Below are 23847 nucleotides of genomic sequence, written 5' to 3'. Positions count from 1 at the left end.
TAGGTACAAATGGCTGAGAATATAGAATAATTGATGCAATCAAGGTTTGTAACGGTGTCGTGCATAATTTCCATTAATGTTTAACTATAGTAATTACTTAGCAGGTCTGCATTCAAAACATGTTTAATTTCCTACTATTTCTTGGCCGTTGTTAAGTCATAGAAGTTTTCAAGTTCCTGTGTTCTAGACAGATAATTCGTTGTTTATCTGTTTGCTGATGAGTCGCTTCGTCTTCTTTTCCTTCCATTCGACGGGATGTTTGCGCTTTCTATGTGCGTACATATTAGCATTCGAGTTAAACCCATGTCCACAAACGTCGCACTCGTATAGTGTAATGCCCGTGTGGGCGGCCATGTGTTCTTTGTAACTTTTGCCGTGTTTAAATTGCTTCTGGCAGATGCTGCAGCAGTACCTACATTCCACGTGACACTGAATTTTGTGCGCACGCAACCCCCGGCTGTTAGGAAAAACCTTAGGGCATTTATCGCAAGCAAAAGAGCGTCCAGCCTCTGTGTGAATCGCCTTCACGTGGGATCGCAGTGTTGCTGATTGGTTAAATTTTTTGTTACAGAATTCACACTCCAAAATTTCAACTGGCTTTACAATATGATAAGCTTCCATATGTTGTTTTAAATTTTTCTTGCTTCTAAACTGTTTTCCACAAATTTCGCAAATGACTATTTTATCTGAGCTATGCGTTTCACGCATATGCTCGCGCATCGAAGCTCTGTTGGTGAAAGAAATTCCACAAGCTGAACAATCCACGTGACTTTTTATATGTTTCGCTAGAAAACTTTTCAATCTGAATGATTCGTTGCATCGAGGACAACTAAATGTTTCTGTTACATTTTGTTTGCTAGCATCGGTATGCGATTTGGTTGAGTGTGAACTATCGTCTGCATTCAATTCATCATTGGAAATTGCCACAGGATCATTACAATCCGAGTCAGATTCATCTGAAATTGTGATAACTGAGCTACTGGAATCTGTTATTGTTTGTGGTGGTTCAACGTTAGTTGAACATTCGTTATTCTCCACAACTTGCTCTTCGCCTTCCGAAACGATTCTGTTGATAGCTTCTTGATTTTTTTTCACTTGCGTAGCGTAGTCGTAAAATTCCATGATACAGTCTACACAACTGTGGCATACTTTTCTTCTGCCGTCCTCCAATACGGGCAGAATCTAAAATCAAAGAAAATAGGTAATTGGGAATAATTTAAGCGTTGTTTCGCCTATCGGAACGTACCTTAAACGTAAACACAAAATCGATTGCTTCTTTGAACCTTTCATATGATACTTCTTCGATTGCATTTTCGCTGCTCACTTGCAGACAAAATATGCAGCTATCTTCAAATAACGATTTCATGATTGTAGCGTGTGGCTAGCAATGGTTTTGCCGTAAGATTCCTACGATTCACACCGTTCTCAAGAGTTCACGCGCTATACTGAAAGCAAGTTGTTTATAAATAAAGCTGGTCTGACGCCATGTTCACGCCTGATTATCCCAAGGTATAGTCAGAACAGCATGTTGACATTTCTCGTTTCTGAGAAGGAAGGTGGACTCAATCTGCATATTTGAAAGTGGGATAGGGAACGTTGGAAGAACTCGCGATTTTACATTTTATTTAACTGGTACAGGTACAGTTTTGAAACTATAAGAGCTCACAGAGAAGAGGAGACAGAGAGTAACAAATTCCTAGCAGCATATCGTAGGTAATTTGCTTTGAAAAAGTTTAAAAAGTAGTGTATGTTTAAAAATATCAATTCACTTGCGTTGACGTAACCAGCTTGTGCCGGTGTAAACATCAGTTCGTCAAATCAGCTGATTTTCAATGTTTATGAACGGTTCGGATGCATGATTGTGTTTGTGAGATTTGATGCAATCCAAATGATTCTTCCGAAACCTACGTTGCCAATCGATATGACGTCTATGTTAGGACTGTCAAAGTGATTGCAAAAGTGGTTCATGTAGGTAGAGAAATAATTGGTGTCGTTTAAAAACTCAATCAATTTTGATAAAATTGTTTTTACACTCAGTAGTAGTTGACCATGTACTTGATTCTCGGTGCGGAAATGTCCCAGGAATGATGTTAGAAATCTTGTACGCAATAGTGTTTGGTGTATTGAGCTATCTAGCTTTGGCATGGTGAGTCGAAAGAAAAACACAGTCACCGTGTGTTATGAAAGCTTTTAAGCATTAAATTCCCCTTTGTTTATCTATATCTCAATGCGTCGATAGGTTGGTTCCCAAAGTAATCGGGTATGTGCTGAAACATCTGTACAACATCGAGATCAATGTCGGCCGGATAAGTCTGCCTTGTGCTTTGCGTGATGTCACGGTGTGCAAAAGTGGCTTCTCGGTGCAGATCGACGAGATCAGCCTGCAGAGTAGTTTCGTTAACTCGGATGTCTCGAAACTGCTCTCCATCAACGTGCGGGATGTTCGGATCAACAAGGACATCAACAAAAGCACGTCAGGCAGTGGTAGCCCAGGGGGCAGTCCTGGTGCTACCAGCCGTGACACCGAATGGTCCGCCCATCCTCGCTCTCCACCAACAACTGGAAGCATAGGGCGGCGGAATATGCTGGACTTTCGGGAAAAGAGAATACCGCCGCGAATTCTGAAGATAGCCCAGTTTATGGCCGTGCACATCAGTAACATTTCGGTGGCATTACTGAACAGTGCCCAGGAGCCGGGATGGTTACTCCACGCCACCGCTAAAGAGCTTCACCTGGATGGGAGTCTCGTGCACAGCACGAAATCGCTACTCGTATCGGCTTCACTATGCGAGGCGCAAGCAAAAATACTACGCCATTGCCTCTCGACACCGAAGCGACTGGAGCGTTCGCGTAAGATATCTGATCTTCCCCAACCATGCCTGGGAACGCTAAGCTTTGGTATTGCGCTCGATGCGGTACTCATCGTCGATGCACCGATGTCACTGGAAAAGCTCACTCTCGCCATGACCAATACGAAGGTTGTTCTGCACGGTGGTCTATACGACTTCATAAAGGACGCGCAGGCACAAAAACGTCGACAGCAAATGCTTTTGCGGCAGCTGGATGGGGCAACAGATGGGGTGGATGCCAATAACCAGCAAGAAGCACCGGATGCCGAGGAGACGCTTACCTTCAGCGAAATGTACCTACGGTTGGCACCGATTGTACCGAAAAATTTTTCCCTTAAAGTGGAAAACACAACGATCGGTGCAGTGCGAGAAAACTCGTCACACGACTTCGCTGCCACGCTGGCAACGTTCGCTGTGTCGAGCAAGTTCAGCAACCGACCATCGTGCGTCACCGAGCTGCCGCTCGTGTACGTCGGAATGCAGCTGCAACAGCTCGAGATCGATACCCGCCACGAGAAGCTGCTCTATCTGGCCCAGTTCAGTGTCGACTCAAAGCTCGAGGGAACCCTGGTGAACGTTTATTCGAAACTGTCCTCATTTGTGCTCATCTACAACCATCGGGAGATATACGGTTGGATAAGTAAAAACTTTTTCCCCACCGACATGGGATCCTCCGGTCATCTCAATCCAAAGAGCTTGAAACTTTCTGGCCTGGCGGATAAGTGCCGCCGTGCAAGGTCGGGTCCCACCGGAACGGGCATGCTAGAAGCGTTTCTCAAACGGGTCGTCGTGAAGGGTTGCGCGGAACTGTGGGATGTTACGGCGGTGTTCAAGTTTGGTCCATCGCAAGTATCGTCGATCTGCTGTAACCATGCCAAGTTGCTGCTGGAACAGTTCGCCGAGCGGCGCAGTAAGGTGTACGAAAACCGGTGGGTAAATCTATTGCTCGATCGTCGCCATTGGAGCGCCGAACTGCTGATCGAATCGGTCTGGTGGTCGCTTAGTGCGAACCTTTCCCACAAGGACAACGCGCAGAGTCTTAAGAAGAGCCACATACGCGGCAGTCCGTTCTACATAGCGATGAGTCTGAGCAAGCTGAGCAGCCATGGGGACACGACGAAGCTCGACTTTTCCGTCCACACGCTTCGGGTGGAGTATAGTCCGACGCTGGCGGATTGTTTGGTGAACGCGAAGCGTTGCCTCGAGCAGTATCGTGACGTTCGACCGTCTCTCGGTTCCACGGCGAAAGGAACGTCCAGAGTTAGCCAGCAGCGTGGTCTGCTGCCACTGGTAGGCGATCTGATGGTAAATGCGCGCATTACCGACATTTCAGCGTTCTTCTTCAACGCGTATGAGACGTGTGTACTGGCGAATTTGAACGAACTGACGGTCGGCCGGTCGGCGTTAAAGAATTTTGTGCGCTTCGATAGCTTCCAGATGGAGATACTCGACTTCCGGCATATCACAGGCTGCGATTACGGTTCGGCTGAGCTACAGAACGTATTCGTCAACGTAAAGGGCATCCGTGTGGAATACACGGACGTCGGGGGCATTTCGAAGCTAGATGTTTGGCTGCTCGAAGATGCGGTGGTGATGTGGAACGCAAATCTACATATGCATCTCGTTACGCTGCTCCAAGAAATGAAGGCGTTGCGCGGCGAACTGAAAGCGAAGGCACCTTTCTCCGAGTCATCTTCCGAGCTGCCCGTGCCGGAGAAGGAGGAGGAGGAAAAGGAGGACACGGTAAACGCTACACGATACAGCCGCTCGTCTTTTTTCCGCTCTATGGTGCTAGACTTGCACGCTGAGGGTAACGTCGAGTTTGGGATAAAAATCAGCGAACGACACTCGATGCAAGTGTTTGGGGAGAATGCGTACGTTTGTCGGAAGGGACGGTGGCTTCTGGCAATTGAGAACATTGTAATCAAAATTGACGATCAGCACATTTTTACGTTCAAGGACGTTGATGTTCAGTCGCTCGACCGGGTGGAGCTACTGTGCGAGGAACGACAGAACTATGAACACTTCCAACTGCCCTCCAACCGTGTATGGGCCACGACGATCGGAGGCGTCAAGGTATGTGTATGGGGAGTAATTTGGGGCGGGCTTTTTTGGTTTTAAGATAACATCAAATCACCTTAAATTGAACTTGCTTTTAGGTTATCTTTCCCTACGAGCATGACTTTTATGGCGCGATAGTGAATGAGTTCGTATCGATCTACAAGTGGCTCAAAGTGGTGCACAACTACAAAAAGAAACCCTTCACAATCAATTCACCTTTGCCAAGCGATATGATTATACAGGTATGTGTACAAATATGTGATGCATTCTTAACACCATTCGAATACGCACGGCGTGCGTTATCGTTCGGCTAGAAGAATCACACTCTATGATGTGTCATCAGGTACCGATTGATTAGTCTTAATGCTGATAAAATCTGAGAGAAATGTAAAGCCAACTCACAATTAAAACAAGTATGTCTAAAGTCTTCATAAGGCGCGGTAACGTGAGGCAATATCCAATCCTAACGGGAAACAAAATGTATTGCAGCCCATTCATAGAATAAGTTCGTATTATCTACAAAGACGAAAATTTAAATGTTTAAAGGTGTTTTATATTTAGTATACCCCGTGAAATCTATTTTACCTAAATTGTAATAAATCATGTTTCATTGGATAACAAATTATGTTTCTTCAATCATGTAAAAAATAAATTATTCACAGCCATTTGCAAAGTTAAAAAATAGTAACGTAACTAGCAAAGACCTTATCTTTCCTTTTTCCTGATGAAAGTGACATAAAAAGTTTATTTTTATTTTGTTTTTGAACAATTGTAGATCAAAGAATTCCTACTGGAAATGAGTGACGACCCGTTTGAGGTGAAGCTGCGCGATAACTACGTTCTCCTGCTGGATGAGTATCACGAGAGCGTAAAGCGGAAGGACCTGTTCGATCAGAAGATAGCGCAGCTCTGCTCAGAACGTCTGATGCTACCACCGGGTACACTAGAGGAGCTGAACGCGAACCTCATCAAGAAGAACTCGGAAATCTACATACAACGTTCGAAGCGCATTTCTGAAGCCGGTCCACCGCGCACGCGGTTGATTGCGTGGATCATGACCGATCTGGAGATCATGGCCATGGCCGATCCGTCTCTACACGGGGCGGATAATGCGATCCGTATGATACGTCTACTCGATCCGGAAAGCCCATGGCCGGACGAGGGTATCGAATTCGTGACACTTTGGTGCCGGGCGGTCAACATTGGCTGCACCGAGTGGAAGTTTATGCTGCGTGACTACCCCCAGCCGATGTTTCATGTGAAGGCGATGCATCTGTTCGGGACGCTGGCGGGGGCGGAGATGGCCCCACCGAGACGGGCTAAGCGAGACGTGGAGATCGAAATAGGCGAACCGTTCGGAACGCACACGGTACAGCGCAGTATGACATCGATCAAGTTCTATCACGACTTCAACTGGGAGTTAGAGTACCTAGCGTATGCGTTCGGTCCGTGCTGGGAACCGGTGATGGCACAGTGCAATCTGATGATGGAGAAAATATCGGCACCATCGCGCGATCCGAGCCCACCGCTTCCGTTCTGGGACAAGATGCGCCTGCTGATGCATGGTCAGCTGTCGATTATTGCCAAACAGTTTACGATCCTGCTGCACGCCTCGCTCGATCCGTACAACACGACAGAAGAGATGGAGCTGACGTGGAACAACTGTGGCATCATGTATTCGAACGCTAGGCTTATGTTCAAAGGAGATCTGAACATCTACGTGCGGACGGCGTCCCGCTACGACGATTGTCGGTTGCTGCATTTGCCCAACTTGAAGCTCACATTCAAATTGAACTGGGTGTGCTTGGCGAACCCGAACGATCACCACGCGGTGGTTCCCTGCGCCCCGGACAAGCTGCCCGAGTACAGCAGTAACCAGGTGCACGATTCGTTCCGGGCGTTCCGGTCGCAGCATCTCAACATTTGGGTGTCGTTCGAGATCAAACAGAATGCGTCCGATATGGACATTCCGAACCTGGTGCTGTACGGAAGCACGCTGCGGTGGTTCGAGAGCCTGAAGCTGATCCTTTCCGGTGTGACGCGTCCAACTCGCCGTGGGCCAGTGTTTAATAATGTGCGGCCGCGCAAGAAGCAGCTGAGTCGCCACTATCGCAAAGCAAACCTGCAGATGAGCTTGCACCGGTTCCAGATCTTTTACTGGATGTCGCACGCTCTCAATCGGGGCTTCCAGTTGAGTGGGGGTAGGATTACGTTCAGTTCGGAGCATACGCTCACGCTGCTTCCGATAGACGACGGGCTAATCCATCGGCCCCGGGCCGACTGGTCGGTGATGTACATGAACTGTGAGCTGAATGATGCCGAAATCTGGCTACGGACCACACAGATTAGCAATGCTGAGCAACAGCAGCAACAACAGCAGCAACAGCAGCGTACTGATACGAGCTCGGAGAGCCTTTCGAATGCGAGCGGAGACATTTATCGGTACTATTTTCTGAGCGTTGCAAGGGTTTCCTACGGGCGAGAGGCGTTGCTCTCGACGAATGGCAACGAGCGAGAGAAGGACACCCCAACGCACAAGCTCGTCGTGTACGATCTCAAGGGTGCATGGACCAAGGACAACCGGGACGTAGCTTTTGCGCTGTTCGATTCGCTGGTGAAGAGCCAGAAATTGAAGAACAACCTCGCAACGGAAGCTCTCAAGTGTTTCCGCAAGGAAGGAGGCGGTGGTCCTGCGGCTGGAGGCACTGGCACTGGAGGATCGTCCGGGGCTGGCGATGTTGGGACACCGTTTAAGACTAGGAACACCGGCCAGGATATGCACCAGGGTGGTGGGGGTATAGCTGGAACAACGTCCGGCACGGGTCACCTGGGTGCAAAGGGGAAGGCACAGCAGTCGAGCGATAGTCTGGCGATGTTGCAGCAGCTGATACAAGAGGCAGACCATAAGCCGCTGGTATACAGTGACGATCAGTCGGCCCAGACACGCCAGCAGCAGCTGAAGGGCCTGCAGGCGTACCAGGAGGGCGATGTGCTGCACTACAACTGGGCGATCTCGCTGGTGAACTCGCAGGTCCTGCTGAAAGGCTGTGAAACGTCCGGCTATGTGATACTGAGTGCGGCGAAGGCGGAAATTCTGCAGCGCGTTCATCGGCCAGTCTGGCGAGATCACACGATCGTCTCAAAGACTACCTGGGTCGGATCGCTCGAGTGCATGCAGTACTATGCGACGGTCAGTGCTAACGATGGTGACTCGCACGAGATGGCCGAAATAATGTGGCTCACGGTGGACAACATTCAGGAGAAGGACCGTGGCGAGACGGTGATCAGTGAACTGCCGGATCTGCCACATCTTGTCGGGAGTGGGCAGAGCGTCGGTGGCGTCGTCTCGGAGACGGTGGGTGTGCTGGGCGAGAGTTGCTACAGTAGTGGCCAAAAGCCACCGATCCAGCTGCAGCGAATCGTGTCGCGGTGTAAGTGTGAATTTTTCTACGTCAGCTACGGAGATACGAGTATCGATCCGGGGACGATAAGCGAAGTTCCGCCACCACCGGTGGAAGAATCGATGAGTCCTTGGGAGAATCAGGACGAACCGGTCGATGCGTTCACGCTGATGCACCACGATTTGGACGTGTGCACCAACTCGCTCCAGTATGCGATGATCCTGGACATTGTGAACAATCTGCTGCTGTACGTGGAGCCCCAGCGGAAGGAGGCGCTGGAACAGCTGGCCCGGATGCGCTTTCAGCTGCAGCTGTACAGCAGCGAGGACCAGAAGCGTCCGATACAGCACCTGCAGACCGAGATACGTGGCCTGATGTCGAGGATACGGTGCCTCGAAAAGGACGTGTACTTCATCACGAAAGCACGGCTGGAGGAGGGTGACTCGGAGGAGCTACGGGTGGAGTACGACGAGGTGCACAATATTATCATGCACTACAAGGAGCTGCTGACGACGAAGAGCGACGAGCTGGACATGATGCTATCGTGCTACAACGAGTCGCAGCTATCCGCTTCGAACCGATTGGCAACGTTCCGGAAGGACAAACCGTTAACGATCGTGCGTGCGAACGAGATTTGCTTCAAGCACGCGCAGTGGCGCCTAACCGAAGCAGACGGGCAGATCGGTATTGCCGATCTCATCCTCAGCAATTTTTTGTACACGAAAAACTCCAAAAGCGACGACTCGGTCGATCACCTGCTGGAGCTGGGCTACATCCGCATCAGTAATCTGATCCCGCGCGATAACTACACGGAGGTGCTGTGCCCGACGGAAATCCAACGTGACATGCCGGTCGAGCATAAGCGCGTGCTGCGCGTGTTCTGCCGCGAAAAACCTCCGGTAGGCGGTATCTCGGTGAAGGAGCACTTCGAAATAAATGTCGTACCGATCACGATCCAGATCTCGAAGAAGTTCTACAACACGATGCTTAAGTTCTGCTTCCCTGATCGTGACGAGGCGGACGCGGCTGACGAGCTGGATGGAGGTAGCGATGCGGCCAGCACGAGCGGTGCGTCCACCGGGTCGTCCGTGCCGTCGAAGGGTGGGGGCGGCCTGCGCAAGACGAACTCTTCCGCACTGGCCGGGGCAGGTGCTTCATCGTCGTCCGGCTCCACGTCCGGTGGCGGGGGCAAAAAGTCTTCCAAGGATAGTAACTTTTACGTGCGCATTCAGGACGACGTGGAAAAGATGAAGGAGCGGGCGGAGAAGAATAAACTGTTCATCTACATTAAGATCCCGGAGGTGCCGGTGAAGGTGAGCTACAAAGGCAATAAGGAGAAAAACTTCGAAGACATCACCGACCTATCGCTGCTGATACCGACTTTGGAGTACCACAACGTTACCTGGACCTGGCTCGACCTGCTGCTTGCGATGAAGTCCGACAGTCGACGTGTGTTGTTGTCTCAGGTAGGGAAAGAACGAACGACCGAACGATACGACGCCGGTACCAACATGTTTCTCTATATGTGCTTTCTATACTTTTCCTACTATTTTAGGCAATAAAACAAAAGCTTAAACTAAAGAAAGCACTAGTCGACGAACAACCATCACCGCAGGAGGAGGATAAGGCAAAGATGCTGTTCGGCAATCGTCATGCGGTAGGTCGAAGCGGGATGTTGCGATACGAGAAAATTATTTGCACGTGTTGGCTTAAAATTGGTGGTGGGAATAGGTTAATGTCTGGTCTGGCTAGTGTTTTAATCTACTTTGTGTGCTATTTTCCTTCACGCTGCCATATTTTGTCTGGTTTTCATCTTTTAGCGGGCTCGGAATAAGGTATTTTATCATAACAAAACATTTTGCTCAGAAATTTAACCTTCAGTTTTATTTTGTTACTACAGTGCTAGATGTAGTAACAAAATAAAACTGCAGGTAAAATTCCTATGCGTTTAGTATTCTATTTGTAATATTTTATTGTAGCGATTGGCCAGATACGTTACCATCAGAGTAGTTCATTTTTGCTAAATCTAACTTCCAAAACCTCAACTTCCGGATTTTGTAGAACATCATGACAGTAAAATACTTTTAATTAGAAAACCCAAGGTGGCTCGATCTGAAATATTGCAGCAAACTCTATTAAATTCAATCATTTTTTTCGATCGGAGATGTCGACGTACTTTCCATTCGGCTAAACTTTAGATAATCTCTGGTCACTGTGACCATTTTTTTATTTCAAGCGCTCATGAACATAGGTTCCACTCATAAAAATCAATAGTAACTTCCGAATTTAAAAACATGGGGCTACGCATATAGAAGTTTCAGGCACTGTATCCGGTATTGGCTTTACTTTTGAGGTTGGTCTATTACAGGGATTTTCATATGATATCATAACAGCGGTACCATTTTTTCTATCTGCAGCACATGATATTCCAACTGCATCAGTTGATTTTAAAACGCGATCATGTTTATTATAACTTTGTCAGTTAAAATCAGAATCGTAGCAGTTGATATTATAATCCTGGTACAGCTGCATGAGCGAAGTACGCAACTAGCATAGGTTCCCATCGCTTCATCAGAAGGACGCGAATGCGCAGTCTAAAATCGATTAGTTCGACAAGTTCCGTTTTGATTCACTTTCCTCCACATGATTCATATCATGTGCTGCAGTTAGAAATAATGCTGCCGTTTTTGTGATATCATCTGAAAATCCCTGTAATATATTCAATTTCATATAAATACGTTTGCTTTTTTTCTTTTCAGCCGGAAAACAAAAGCCTTCGCAAAGGTGTGTTCAAGTTTTCCAAATCCTAAATCCTATTCGATGGGGGCAGCGTCTCGAAGGAAGACCTACCAAAGCACAGAGCAAATCTGTACGGTAAAGGCCCGCTTGGCTAGGAAGAGCAGTGACTTTTCAATATCAAAACGTATCAATTATCATCAGAAGAATATCCTTGGGCATCCTAATACTGCACCCAGGCGGAAGATTTACCAGGACGGGTGGATTATGTGCGTCACTGCGTCGGTTTTACAATTCGCACTCTCTTTAAAGATTAATTGGAAACATCACTTTACAGCGTTTAGCCGTATTTAGCCAAAGTTTTCCAGCACTCTCCTCCAGTGCGCATCGTAGGGGGACAGGTTTACATCCGTCTACTGATGTTGGTATGACCAACCGGGAGTGAGTTGCAATAGGTTGCGTTTGATGTTATCGAACGCAAATTGATAAGAGAAAAAAAAAACTAAAATGCACCAAACAACGTTAACGCTCAGATGGCAAATAGGTATAAGAAAAGTTAGGAAGAAAGTATTCTATTGTGTGCTTATTTTATAATGTTTGTATTTCACTTTTGAAAACGTATGCTATTTATGCTTACTTTGACCGGTTCAGTTCTAATCGCATTTATTTTTATTGTTTTTGTTCTGTCTCTCTGTAATGTTATCCCTTTGGAAAAAGTATTATCATGCGTTTTGTGTCACATCACTTATATTATGTATGTTGTGCCTATGTATTATACCATAAGTGCTTTGTTACCTCCTGGGAGTGTACCATGCGTGAAAGCATGTACACTCTGGGGTCACCAGAAATCAGTGGCAAATTTGTGACTGTTGATTAAATTAAATTGAACAGAAGGTCGCTCGGTGAAAAGCTGTTTTGCAATGAGTTGTGTGTGAATGTTTTGGAGATAAAGAGTAAGAAAAAAAAGTCATTACAAATTCTTCTAACCAAAATCGGGACATCAACCAGAGTACGTTCTATTTTTGCTTGCTAATGTCCGAACTTTAGGCCACTTTTAAATAGCGAAAACTCCACTTACCTTAGGTTTTGTTAAAAGAAGGTACAATCGTTTCGTCATCGATTGGCAGTAAGTTCTCTTTACACAATAACTGTTTTCTTCTTTTCAACAAAAACGTAAAAACCAATTTTATTCATCCAAGCGCCGCGTTTGGCAACGTTTGCGTAAAATGTACGAAAAAGAAAGATTGTCGAGAAAACTGATCAGAACGTGTGCAATTAAGCAATGCAGCTAAACGTTAAACGTAGTAGGTATAGTAAATATACAATATACAATAAATAAGTTACACTCTTTCGACGAAACACGGCCCCTGTCCATGCGTGGGGGCCTCTAAAGTTTCCTAAACCACGTCCTAGATTTAACGGGAGCCCTCCCCAACGGAGCCGGTTTTTCTTAGGGATGTGTAAAACTTGGCTTTGTGTGTTTGTTTGCGGTTAAAAAAGTCATATAAAAAAGATCCCCCGGCTCCGTGGGTCCCTCCTTCCTCTCATCACATACTGGCAAATGTGCGTGTGTGGGTATGTTTTAAAAACGATTACGATAGTGTAAAGAACTTCAATGTTACTTCTTTTTTTTTATATCTGCTTTTTCAGAGATTTTTATCTTTCGCAACATTTCTCTATCTCTTGTTCAATTTCGTTTAGGTTCGTTTAGAGATTCTTACTTTCCAGTACGAGCGAAGCAAAACGAAAACCGACCACGACCACGACCACGGAAGCGAACTTCATACTAATGCAAGCAAAAGGGAACAAACGCACAGGTTTCGCCAAAAATTCCACCTTCGTTTCGGCCAGCGACGTCAAGTGAGGCCTGAGGTTGCTACGATGGATAATGGCGTAAACTTGCTATGTACAATTTACAAGGGAAAATGTAAGCCAGAAAAAAGAACGGTAATGGTAAAAGACAAACTGGATCCATTTCCCAGCAAGGTCCGCGGGATTGACGCAGTGTATAAGCAAACGAAGTAAAAGAACGGAAACGAGCAGGAACCCTCATAGATCCGAGAGTGCATGCATCTAGAAGGTTGTCAGCAGCTCCTCCTGGATGCTGTTCGAACGTAGCAGCTGCCGAGGGGACTGGCCGCCAAAGTTGGAGATTGTCTCCGACTTGGTGGCTTCGTTCGTTTTCATCGTATGATACTCCTCGGAGATTTGCTGAGGTAGGGAGACAGAGAGAGAGAGAGAAAACGAACAATAAGTAGATGAACGGGGATGGGTATGATCGAAACGCACCTTCAGACGGTTGCCAGGGAAGATCGCTCTCTCGCGCTTCTTCGTCATGAAGTCGGTGTGGACAAGCCAGCGGTGGTCGAAGCACTCCTCGACCGTTGGACGTTTGCTGTGGGAAGGGGGGAAAAATGGAAAAGTTAAGTAACGCAAACAATCAAACAATGCAGCAGTAGGCGGTGTATGTAGGACGTACTTTGGTGCACGCTTGAAGATCAACATCAGGAAGCGCGTCGCTTCGGCTGTGACCTCCTTGAAGAGGTTCTCAAACCGGTAGCGTACGAAGCTGATGTTGGCACGCGTTTCGGCCTCGTCCTGACCACGGAACGGGCTTGTGGCGGACAGGAACAGATAGGTCAGACAACCGACCGTCCAGATGTCGGTTTGTGGCAGTGCGGGCTCGTCGTTCAAAACCTCCGGCGCTAAAAAGGAAGCAAGAATTACCGTCAAACGTTCGCCAACCGTTCGGACGTCGGTGGAGTTACTTACGCATAAAGTCCAACCATCCGGCACGGGTCACGTTGGTGCCGAGCTTGGAGACAAACTGGGCCGAACCGAAGTCGACCAGCTTCACGTTGACCTGACGCACCGAGGCCATCACGATGTTGTCCGGTTGCAGGTCCAGATGGCAGATGCCACGCCAGTGCAGATACTGCAGGCCGTCGAGCACCTGGTTGATAATGGTGGCCACGATCTGCTCGCTGTACTCCGAGCGGCTGCTCAGGTACGTCAGCACGTCGGCGCCCTGCAGTTTCTCCATCACGAGGGCAGCGATCGAGGTGTTCTTCGGACGAAACGCACCGAGCAGTGCGGCGATGCGTTCGTGGCGCAAGGTGCGCAGCATCTCGAACTCACGCTCAACCGCTTCGGCGGCCCGCTCGTCGCCCAGCTCGAAGATCTTCGCCACCACGATCTTGTCGGTGGCCTTCTCCAGGCCCTTCACTACGATCGAGTACCGGCCGCGGGCCATTTCCGACATGAAGGTATACTTCTCGCTGTAGTTACCCTCGATGGTCCACTTGAGCGGGGTCTTCTCGTAGCTGTAGTCCAGCCGGCCAGTGCGCTCCTCCGGGCACACCTGCTGGCCCGACTCGGTCAGCTGCTGCAGGTGCTTCATGGCGCGCGTAATCTGGATCTTGGGCGCACCCGGATCCAGCGTGGTGATCGTCTTGGTAGCAATACCGCGGTCGCTCCAGCCGATGCGGTTGTACGCCGCCAGCCGGAACTGGTAGCCGGTGTTCGGGCGCAGATCGTGCACCAGGAAGAACTCGTGGTCAATGTTGCTCGCCACGTCCACCCAGTCGACCTTGCCGTGCTCCTTCTGCTCTAGGCTGTAGCAGATAACCGGCGAGTGGCCGTCGCTACGTGGCTGCTTCCAGCGCAGCAGCACCTCCGTGTCGCTAACGGCAACCGCATCCGGGCAGTCCGGCGAGTCGGGAATGACGGCAATCACCACCCGGCAGCGGGCCACCGTCTTGGCCACGCGATTGCTCGCGACCGCCTTGTACACACCGACGTCGTTGTGCGTCGCCGGATGGAACTGGATCACCGAGCGACCGTCCACATCGTCCAACACCTTGATGCGGTTCGTGTCGGTGATGACCATGTCGTTGCGGAACCAGGTGACCGAAGGCTTCGGCACACCGACCGCGTAGCAGATGATCTGGTTCGGTTCACCTTCGCGGATCGAGATGGTTTGCGGTTTCTCGCGGAAGAACGGTGGCTGACCTTCGCGCTTGCACTCAATCAGAGCCTCCGCTTCGGCGTACGAGCCAAGACGGGTGCCGACCTCATTGCGCAGACGGCGTGTCACGGTTACGCTGTCGTCCGTGCCGTAGCGCGTGATGCGACTGCGACGCTCATCGTCAATCTCCTCATCCATCACGTCCGTGAATCGACGACGCTCGCGAATAATCGGCAACTGTGGTTGTAAGAATGGAAGGAAACCCAGATTAAATGTTCGCTCACTTTATCGCCCCCAGTTTCCCGATACTTACACTTCCGTCGTAGTTCGAATCGGACACCAAACTCGGCGAACGGTGCTTCGCGATCTTCATGTACTCGCGCAGGCGGCACGGGAAGGTGGTGTCACGCAGCTGCAACAGGTACGTATCCGGCCCATACTGGTAGTGGCTCTCGGACTTGAACGAGGCGGTCTCGAAGTCCGGATGGGCGTCCTTCGACACGTACTCCTCCCACTTCTTGCGCTTGTGCGGGATATCGTCGACCTGCATCGGTGGCGGAGTTCCCTCCGGCGTGAAGATGATACCGGGCGGGTACACCATACGGGAAGGATGGTCGAAGCAGCTCATCAGCGGCCGGCGACGGTACCAAGTGCGACAGGACGCGTTGGTGTACCAGTCCCGGTAGTGGTAGTAGTAGCTGCGCAGCCGATCCGTACCGATTTGGTACTCCTCGAACGTACGCCGGTAGATAATGTCGAACCAGGAGTGGTTCAACGCATCGCGGATGGTCATACGGTGCTTCTCCTCGTACACCAGCAGGCGCGTAATGAAGTCGCGAGCCTCGGTGGAAATGTACTCCCATACCGAGCCAACGAACGTCCACTTGCCCTCCTTAATGCGCGTTAGCGTCTCACGGTCGTTGCGGCCCATGAACGGGCTGACACCGCCGAGCAGGATGTACGTGATGATACCGACGCACCACATGTCCTGGCCGAGCCCGACACCGCACCGGTTGATCACCTCCGGTGCCACGAACTCCGGCATACCGTAGTCGAGCGTGTACAGCTTGTCATCCTCGATGCGGCGCGCTAGACCAAAGTCGCAAATCTTCAGGTTATCGCTGCCCGGATGCGCAATCAGCAGGTCCTTGATGGTCAGGCCCATGTGCCCGATGCCGCGAGTATGCATGTGCTCTAGACCGAGCAGCACTTGGTACACGTAGATTGCAATCTGACGCTCGGTGTAGTAGTCGTGCCTGAGCAGGTTGTCCCGCACCAGCTCACCACCGGATGCCAGCTCGAGCACGAGTGTGACCGAACGGTTGATGTCGTACGCATCGTGCAGCCGGATGAGTTTCCGATGGTTCAAGATGTTCATGATGTCAACCTCGTTGAACATGAACGGACGCAGATCGGGACTACCGTACATGATCTTCGCCGCAAAGTTGCGCCCATTCGAGCGATCCGTCGCATGATATGTGATGCCCTGCGTGCCACGTCCAATCTCGTCGCCGATATCGTAGAAGTCCTGGTAGACCTTGTTACGGGCACGTACATACGGCGTGCGGTGGTGCGCGTTGTACACGTAGTCCTCCTCGTTGTCCTCGACATGTACCGTCACCGAGGAGCTGATCGAACCGATCGCATTGCGTGCACTGATCGAGTACAGACCTTCGTCCTTCTTGATCGCATCCGTCAGCAGCAGCACGCACGTGTCAGGCTCATAGAAGATCATCTGCAAGTTGGTCGCAAGTAGGGGTTAGATTACGGTACAGTAAATCATAGGTTCATGCTACCTACCTTAATGCGAGACGACTCGTGGATCGGCTGCCAGTCCTTGTACCACTTGATGTCCGGGAACGGAACACCGGTGATCTTCGCTTCGACGCGACCCGACCGGCGACCCATAATGAACACCTCCTCCGGGCGCTGCAGGAATCGCGGGTACTCACCGAGCTCCAGGCACACGCGCTGGCGCACAGTGCCGTGCTCGTTGGTGGCCACCGCCTCGTAAACACCCACATCCCGGTCGGTCATACGGTTGATGAACAGCGTCGCCTGTCCGTTGCGCGTGTAGCTGAAGCTATAACGACCGCCCGCCTCAATGACCTGATCATTGAAGTAGTACGTCATTGTGGGCTTCGGATACCCGTACACGAACCAGAACAGGCTGACGTTGTGGTTCTTCGTACCATACTGGACCGGTTGCTCCTGACGCAGGAACTCGGGAGCCAACGCCTGGCGGCGGTGGCCTGGGCGTTCGACGTCGAAATCACGCGGATAGAACGATGACGTATCGGGACGGAAATCGCGACCTGGACCAAGGTACGGGTAGAACACCGGTGGTTCCGGTTCCAGCTTCTGACGGTAGGTCTGTACGTACGGGCTCGGGTCACTCACACCGTACAAGTTTTCCACGCGAATGCGGAACTTGTACTCGCGGAATGGCTCAAGGTTGCGCACTTCGCTAGAGCATCCGCGAATGCCCGAACGGGTTGTGTGCCACTCGCCATCGGGAAGCTCCATCATCTCGAGCTGGTAGGTGACCGGGTAACGCGGTACGGTCGTCATCGATGGACGCCAGGACAGGGTCAGGCGGCGATCGGACAGTTTGGAGATGATTGGACGCTCGGTCAGCGGGTACGGAGGCGTATGGAGCAGATCCTTGCCCTTGCCCTTCACGTAGCGACGTCGCGGGCGGAAGTCCATTGGTTCGAACTTCAGGTTAGCGTGACAGATCGCTTCACCAAGGTTGTTCACCGCCTTGCAGCTGTACCGACCAAGATCTTCCTCCTGCACGTCGTCCACGATCAATCGGGCCAGACCGTTCTTCTCCGCTTCGATGCGATACTTCTCACTCGGCACCAGGCGACGTCCATCACGGATCCATTCCACCGTCGGCATCGGCAAACCGTCGACACAGACGGTAAACTTGGCCTTCATGCCCTCCAGCAGCGTCAGGTCGTTGATCTTCTTCATGAACGACGGTGGCGTCGGTTCATCGCGCTTTTCACTGTCGGGAGGGAAAAGAAATCAAAATGAGATAAATATCTTCTAAGCGACTAGCACTAGACTTACATTCTCGTGACGACATCAAGCTTGGCCTCGACGGTGCTGCTTCCCTCCCGGTTCGTTGCAGTGCAAGAGTACAGTCCCGTGTCCTCGGGTGCGCACTCCTTAATGTACAGACAACAGCAGTCGCCCTCGTACTTCATCTTGAAACGATCGCCCGGGTAGATGGGGTCTTCGTTCTTGTACCACTGCACCTCCGGCCTGGGCACACCGACCAGCTTGGCCGGGAACTTGGCCTCCAGACCAGGTAGCTGCTGTAGGTCCGAGAATGGGTAGACGAAGTTGGGCTTCTGGAACACCTTACGTACGATCGCGGATGCGCGGGTCTCTGTCTCACCGAGCGGGTTCGCCATCAGGCATGCATACTCGCCCGAGTCCGACATTTCGGCCGGTGAGATCGTCAATCCGACGCTCTTGCCATCGCACGTCACCGTGACACGGCCAGTCGGTTGCAGCGGTTCACCGTCCTTGGTCCAGATGACTTCCGGCGCTGGGTTGCCAGCGAAGCGGGCCGAGAATGTCAACTCCTTGCCCTCGTCGGCCGTAATGTCGCGCAGTCCACCGAGGAAGCTTGGCGGTTCTTCCGGTAGCGACGGATCCGTCGTCGGTAGGATGCTTACCGTGGCGGCACTGGCCGTCTCTCCGTGCTCGTTGGTCGCGATCGCCTGATACTCGCCACAATCCGTACCGGTCGTTTTGTCCAGCGCGAGCGTCACGTAGCCTTCGGCCTCATCGGTGATCCGGTACCGATCGCCGGCCACCAGTGTGCCATTGTGTGTCCACTTGATCGCCGGCTGCGGGTAGCCGATAACCTTCACGCCCAGCTTCACCGGGAAGCCCTCGACGATGCTCACGTTCATCAGCTCGCTCACGAACTGGGGCTTCTTGCCCTTCGGCACGATCTCCGTCACTGAGGCGGACTTGGCTTCGCCGTTCTTATTCTTAACCTCGCACGTGTAGATGCCACCATCTTCGGCCGTGACGCGATCGATGATGAAACCGATCAAACCGTCCGGCTGGTTGATGAAGTTGATTCCGCGCGTCTGGCGCAGCGGCAGACCATCCTTGAACCAGCGGACCTCCGGCATCGGGAAGCCCGCAATCTCGGCTTCCATGTGCAGCGTTTCACCGACGACGAGCTTGTGGTCCTGCAGCGGACGCACAAACACCGGAACACTTTGCTTCGCTGTGAAGGGAACGAACAAATGCTAGGTAAGTGCTGATTCGTTCATGGTTTACCAATACGTTTAAAAATTGTATGGATACTTAAAACATAAAATGAACTGTTGATTCAGTGGATATGAACGGTTGTGTTGAATTTAGCTTTTGATAGCTGGCACCGATACTTACGAGTGATAGCGACACCGCACTGCGTGGTCACATCACCACTCTTGTTCGAAAGCACCAGCTTGTAGCAACCACTATCGCCCGGCAGACATTTGTCGATCACCAGGCGGCAGATGCCATCATGACCGTAGGTAATTTTAACGCTGCGAAGAAGGTAAAAATAATAAGTGTTAACACGATCATACATTCTAGATGAACCTGTTGCGCCACACTTACTGATCATCGGCCTTAATTTCGTTCGAATCCTTATACCACGTCATCTTCGGCAGTGGGCTACCGTCGACGATACAGCGCAGCTCCAAGCGGTCCTCCTCCTCCAGGTCCAGCGAACGCTCGAGACCCTTGCCGAAGACGGGCTGTTCGTTCTTGACCTGAATGTTGAACTTGGCCTCCGTCTCCCCACCGATGCTGGTGGCTAGACAAGAGTACTCACCCTGCAGCTCGGGGCCAAAGTGCGTGATAAACAGCTCGCTGGTCACCTCCGTGTCGCCCGAGGTAACGATCTTGATCTTCGGTTCCTGCGACTCCTCGTCAATCTGCTGCGTATCGAGTGGGGTTCCGTTGTGCAGCCATTGGATGGCTGGGCGTGGAACACCCTGCACCACTACCTTGTTGTACACGTCGGCCCAGTCGTGGACGGTAAGGCTGTCCGGTTCCTTCGTGAACTTGGGTTTTTCGGCTGAAGAAATAGGGGGCCACATTATAGAACTTCTCTTGGTCTAGCTGCATGCTGTTTATACTTACTGTGCACATTCAGCTTGGCGTTGGCAACAGTCTCTCCTTGGGCGTTGGTGGCCGTCAGGGTGTAGGTACCATGCTCAGCCAACGCGCAAGATTCAATCACCAGCCTACATGTAATTGCAATGAGAATAACATAATAATACTTGTGTCTCCTTTTGTTCTTCACTTCACAGCTTACGTGTAGATCTCCTTTTCGATGTCGGCGATCACATCGCAGTTGTCGTTGTTGCACAGGTTGAGCCCATCCTTCGTCCAGGTAACCTTCGGCTTCGGGTTGGCCTTCACCAACACCTGGAAGACGCCCTGGGTGAACGGTAGCACGGTCGTGTCGTGGAAGTTCTCGATCTCCGGCTTCAGCAGCACGTCCAGCCGGCCGTTCGATTCGTTGATGTCGTACTTGTTCTTCGCCCGGAAGGTATAGTCACCGGTGTCGTAGTGACGCGCCTGCGCAATATGCAGCGTGTAGGTGAGCTCCTTGAGCCCGTGCTCCAGCTCCTTGACCTCCGTCTTCATCTCCACGAAGTCGTCCGCCTTCACCTCGACGCCGTTCTGGAGCCAGGTGATTTCCGGCTCCGGATCGGAGGTGAGCGTCACCGACAGGGTGACCGGTTCGTTCTTGTGCACGGAAATGGTCTGCAGGCCGCTCATAAACTTCGGACGGCGGTATTCCTTGCATGCTGTACAATAACAGTAAGTTGCACGTTAACTTTAGCCCTCTACAACCATTCATCTTTTTTTTTTATACTCACGAATAACGGTCAATTTGGCGGGCAGCGATTTTTCCCCGATACGGTTCTTCACCACAGCCTTCCATTCGCCCGCATCCGCTTCCTTCACATCGCGATTCTCGATCTTGTAGGTAGTCTGCGCGGAGGGTAAGTTCGTATAAACACAAATATCTTTACGATAAACGGTTTCGTCATACTTACACCGGAGTCGGTAATACGGATACGATCGCTAGCCTTCACAAGCTCGTCGTTATGGTACCAGGACACTTCCGGCCGTGGAATACCATCGGCCTCGACGGTCCAGATCAGCGGCAGCGAGTCGAACGTCGTCACGTCGGCAATATCGGTCTTCAGGATTTCCGGCGAAGCTAGATCGGAAAAAGGGGGCGGCCAATTGAACGATTAGTAAGTTCTTGCAGCTGACAGCAGCAACAGCAGCAGCACGTACGATCGGAATGATCGAGTGCTGGCGCTTTGGTTTGGGTTAGTCCCGAGAGTTGCTTTGTGAGTGAATAGATAGATAGAGAGATAGAGAGAGTGGAGAAAAAGGAGAAAAATATCATTCGAACGCCGGACAGCATCCGGCATAAACTGTACATGTATTACAAAAGATTGCGCAGAGATAGACAGAAAACATACAAAACAGACTTGACTAGACGCTAAGTTAATCCAAATAATCGATTTGGTGAGCAAAAGGTTGTGTTGGCTTGTAAAGAGCATAGAGACTGTACATAGAAATGGCAAAATTAGCAAAGAGAACACTGTGGAAATGTTGTGCAGTTTCCCAAAGGCCCATGCGCTGTGGGAACACCTCCCCCGACCAATCGATAATATTTACAGAATTTAAACCCCATGGTGTCCCATACGCAGACTAATGGAAAAGGTTAGAGCCGGGGACAGAGCTTATAGTCTAGTGCTTCGGCACGCCACGCCATCGAGGTGAAGAATGTCCGATGGAATCCGCTATGTACACAGCTATCTACAACATTGTTGGTACGTGTGAAAATTGGTTGTGATGTTGTGAATTTGTTGGCACCGAGGCCTATGGTATACAATCGAAACTTACCAATTGACTCCGATAACGGGCTAGGCGATCTCGAGAAACACGAGCTGCGTACGTAAGGGTGGACAGTGTTAGTCAAGCCACAGCAGCATTAGCAAACAAGAAATTCCAATTGAAATAAACGTTATGTTAGCTGTGACACGAAAGGACTCAGAGTGGTTAGGGTTATGGCGTTTTAGGAAACAGTTGTCGTTGGCCAAGTGATCACTACGAGCAACTGGCGTCGATAAGTGGTTACTCCTCCAAGCTCCCTTATAGTTTAGAACGCGTGTGTGTATGTGTGTTTGTGCGTGTACGTGGTTTCGTCTGTATGTGTGTGTCTTGTGTGTATTTATACCTTCAGGGCGTGCCGATTGCTCTGGACCTTTTTCTGCTGCGTGCATGAGAGTTCCGTCCACCGTGTCCTCTACGATAGGCTCCTCGATTAGATCCTTCTTAGGTAGAGTTTTTCTAGCGCAGAACTGTTCCTCAACGGGTTCAGGATCTTTTTCGCCAGCCTTTTGAGGCTTCCCATCAACCGTGCCCTCTTCAATTTGTTCTTTGTGAAGAACTTTACTTTCGGCTTGCTTTCCCTCGCAGATTTCCTCCTCTACCGGTATCGGCTGATCCGGTTCTTTTTCGACGACGTCTTCCCGTTCGAGCATCCTTCCCTTCTGTGGCAGCTCATCTTCGAAAGACACCTTCTTCTCCATCGACTTCCTCCGGCTGCGATCCTCTGCCGCGCCCGTTTCGAGGAGATTTCCCTTCTGCGGTTTTTGCTCCAACGGCACGTCGTCAACCTTCGGCTGGCCTTGGGTGGCCTCAAAACGTGCGGGTACGGCTTGCTCCTGGGTAAGATCACTCTCGCCCAAAGTCGCATTGGTTGGCTTCGCCGTTTCGCTCTCAACCCCAGTGCGACTGTTCTGGCGTGAGTACAGCTCCTCCTCCGAGGCGGCCGAAGTGATGGAAACACCCCGCGATAGCTGCTCCTTGGTGGACGCCTCGTTGTCCGACTCGATCTCCTCGATCACGGTACGGGTTGCGGTCGATTCGTTGGCGGACGCTTGCGATAAAAACTGGCGCTTCTGCTCCGGCGACACGAACGTGATCGTGTCGATCTCCTCCACATGGAACGCCGACGCATGCGGTTGATTCGGGTAGATTATCTTCTGCATCACTTCGATCGGGGAGCTGGCGTCCTCCTCGAAGATCACCGTGGTTGCACGCATCTGGTGTATCGAGTGGGACTCTTCGGGTCCTGTGGTTTGACGTGTCCATATAGATTTGTGGTTTCGGTGGTTTGATGTTGGAGGATGTTGAATTGCAGCAGGGGTATAAACATGTGTGTCATCAACAAAACAAAACAGGATGTGTGTAGGTGTGCTCGATAGTGTTATATACCACGGACGAGGGATAGGGAGATGAAACAGGGTTCAAGATGGAGGGGTTGTAGGGATAGTGCCAAGTTGTACTCATCGACAGTAAATTCATCCATGCTCTTGTGCTTTTGTGCTTTTTCTCAATCATGAACGGGCACTTAGGAGTTAAGGCACGAAGAACGATCTTCTGGGAGGTCAATGGGATTGGATGGAAATGGGAGCTGGTAGGACTGACACTGAACAGAGAGAATAATTGATTGAACAAAGCACTTCAAAAAACGTTACCTGTAACAATCGCCGCGTGACTCTCCTCGGTACAGACCGACACCATGATCGTTTCACCGTGCTGACCGATCTTCATACACTCGCTTATCATACGGTGCGCTTCGGCATTCTCCCCGGGGCTCGCTGCAATGGCCTCTATCGTACGGGGAAGCCACCAATGCAAGGGTATGTGCCGGTTGTGTGTGTTTCGGTTTTGAGATAATGGGGTTTCGTTCGGTGTGCGGAAGTGAAGTAATGGT

At 50.6% G+C, this 23847-nt stretch overlaps 3 protein-coding genes across 3 annotated transcripts in view; 1 reads left to right on the top strand and 2 right to left on the bottom strand.

Moving 5' to 3' along the window:
• Positions 1-183: 183 nt before the first annotated feature.
• LOC131294011 (transcription factor grauzone-like) lies at positions 184-1311 on the bottom strand. Its single transcript, XM_058322059.1, has 3 exons — positions 1247-1311; positions 604-727; positions 184-429 (listed from the first exon to the last, which is right to left on the bottom strand). Exons 1-3 carry the CDS (start codon positions 1309-1311, stop codon positions 184-186), a joined length of 435 nt encoding a protein of 144 aa, XP_058178042.1.
• Positions 1312-2087: 776 nt separating this feature from the next.
• Positions 2088-11121, top strand: LOC131282280 (protein hobbit). Its single transcript, XM_058311697.1, has 7 exons — positions 2088-2146; positions 2240-4925; positions 5009-5152; positions 5686-9777; positions 9867-9968; positions 10132-10146; positions 11071-11121. The coding sequence occupies exons 1-7, from the start codon at positions 2088-2090 to the stop codon at positions 11119-11121; spliced, it is 7149 nt and encodes a 2382-aa protein (XP_058167680.1).
• Positions 11122-13120: 1999 nt separating this feature from the next.
• LOC131292772 (obscurin) overlaps positions 13121-23847 on the bottom strand; it is a 21598-nt gene continuing 10871 nt past the window's right edge. Inside the window, exons 11-26 of the mRNA XM_058320858.1 lie at positions 23609-23743; positions 22517-23202; positions 22303-22396; positions 21104-21270; positions 20924-21038; positions 20353-20851; positions 20178-20281; positions 19650-20112; positions 19437-19576; positions 18093-19272; positions 16815-18027; positions 15328-16749; positions 13820-15251; positions 13527-13752; positions 13337-13442; positions 13121-13258 (exon numbers count right to left, since the gene is read on the bottom strand). Of these exons, the coding sequence (XP_058176841.1) occupies positions 13121-13258; positions 13337-13442; positions 13527-13752; positions 13820-15251; positions 15328-16749; positions 16815-18027; positions 18093-19272; positions 19437-19576; positions 19650-20112; positions 20178-20281; positions 20353-20851; positions 20924-21038; positions 21104-21270; positions 22303-22396; positions 22517-23202; positions 23609-23743 (8120 nt within the window). The remainder of the gene's footprint in view (positions 13259-13336; positions 13443-13526; positions 13753-13819; positions 15252-15327; positions 16750-16814; positions 18028-18092; positions 19273-19436; positions 19577-19649; positions 20113-20177; positions 20282-20352; positions 20852-20923; positions 21039-21103; positions 21271-22302; positions 22397-22516; positions 23203-23608; positions 23744-23847) is intronic.

Source organism: Anopheles ziemanni, chromosome 2 (genome assembly GCF_943734765.1).
Source record: "Anopheles ziemanni chromosome 2, idAnoZiCoDA_A2_x.2, whole genome shotgun sequence".
Lineage (NCBI taxonomy): Eukaryota > Metazoa > Arthropoda > Insecta > Diptera > Culicidae > Anopheles > Anopheles ziemanni.
The sequence above is the reverse complement of the archived record's forward strand: the minus strand, read 5'-3'. Positions and strand labels throughout refer to the sequence as shown.

Excerpts from the sequence above, each read along its gene's own strand:
- LOC131294011 (XM_058322059.1), bottom strand. The coding sequence starts at position 1,311 with ATGCAATCGAAGAAGTATCATATGAAAGGTTCAAAGAAGCAATCGATT. Across the intron at positions 728-1,246 it reads ATTTTGTGTTTACGTTTAAG|AGCTTCGATGCGCGAGCATA; the intron begins GTACGTTCCGAT and ends TTTCACCAACAG. Across the intron at positions 430-603 it reads ATATGGAAGCTTATCATATT|TGTCACGTGGAATGTAGGTA; the intron begins GTAAAGCCAGTT and ends CACAAAATTCAG.
- LOC131282280 (XM_058311697.1), top strand. The coding sequence starts at position 2,088 with ATGTTAGAAATCTTGTACGCAATAGTGTTTGGTGTATTGAGCTATCTA. Across the intron at positions 5,153-5,685 it reads CAAGCGATATGATTATACAG|ATCAAAGAATTCCTACTGGA; the intron begins GTATGTGTACAA and ends GAACAATTGTAG. Across the intron at positions 9,778-9,866 it reads GACGTGTGTTGTTGTCTCAG|GCAATAAAACAAAAGCTTAA; the intron begins GTAGGGAAAGAA and ends CTACTATTTTAG.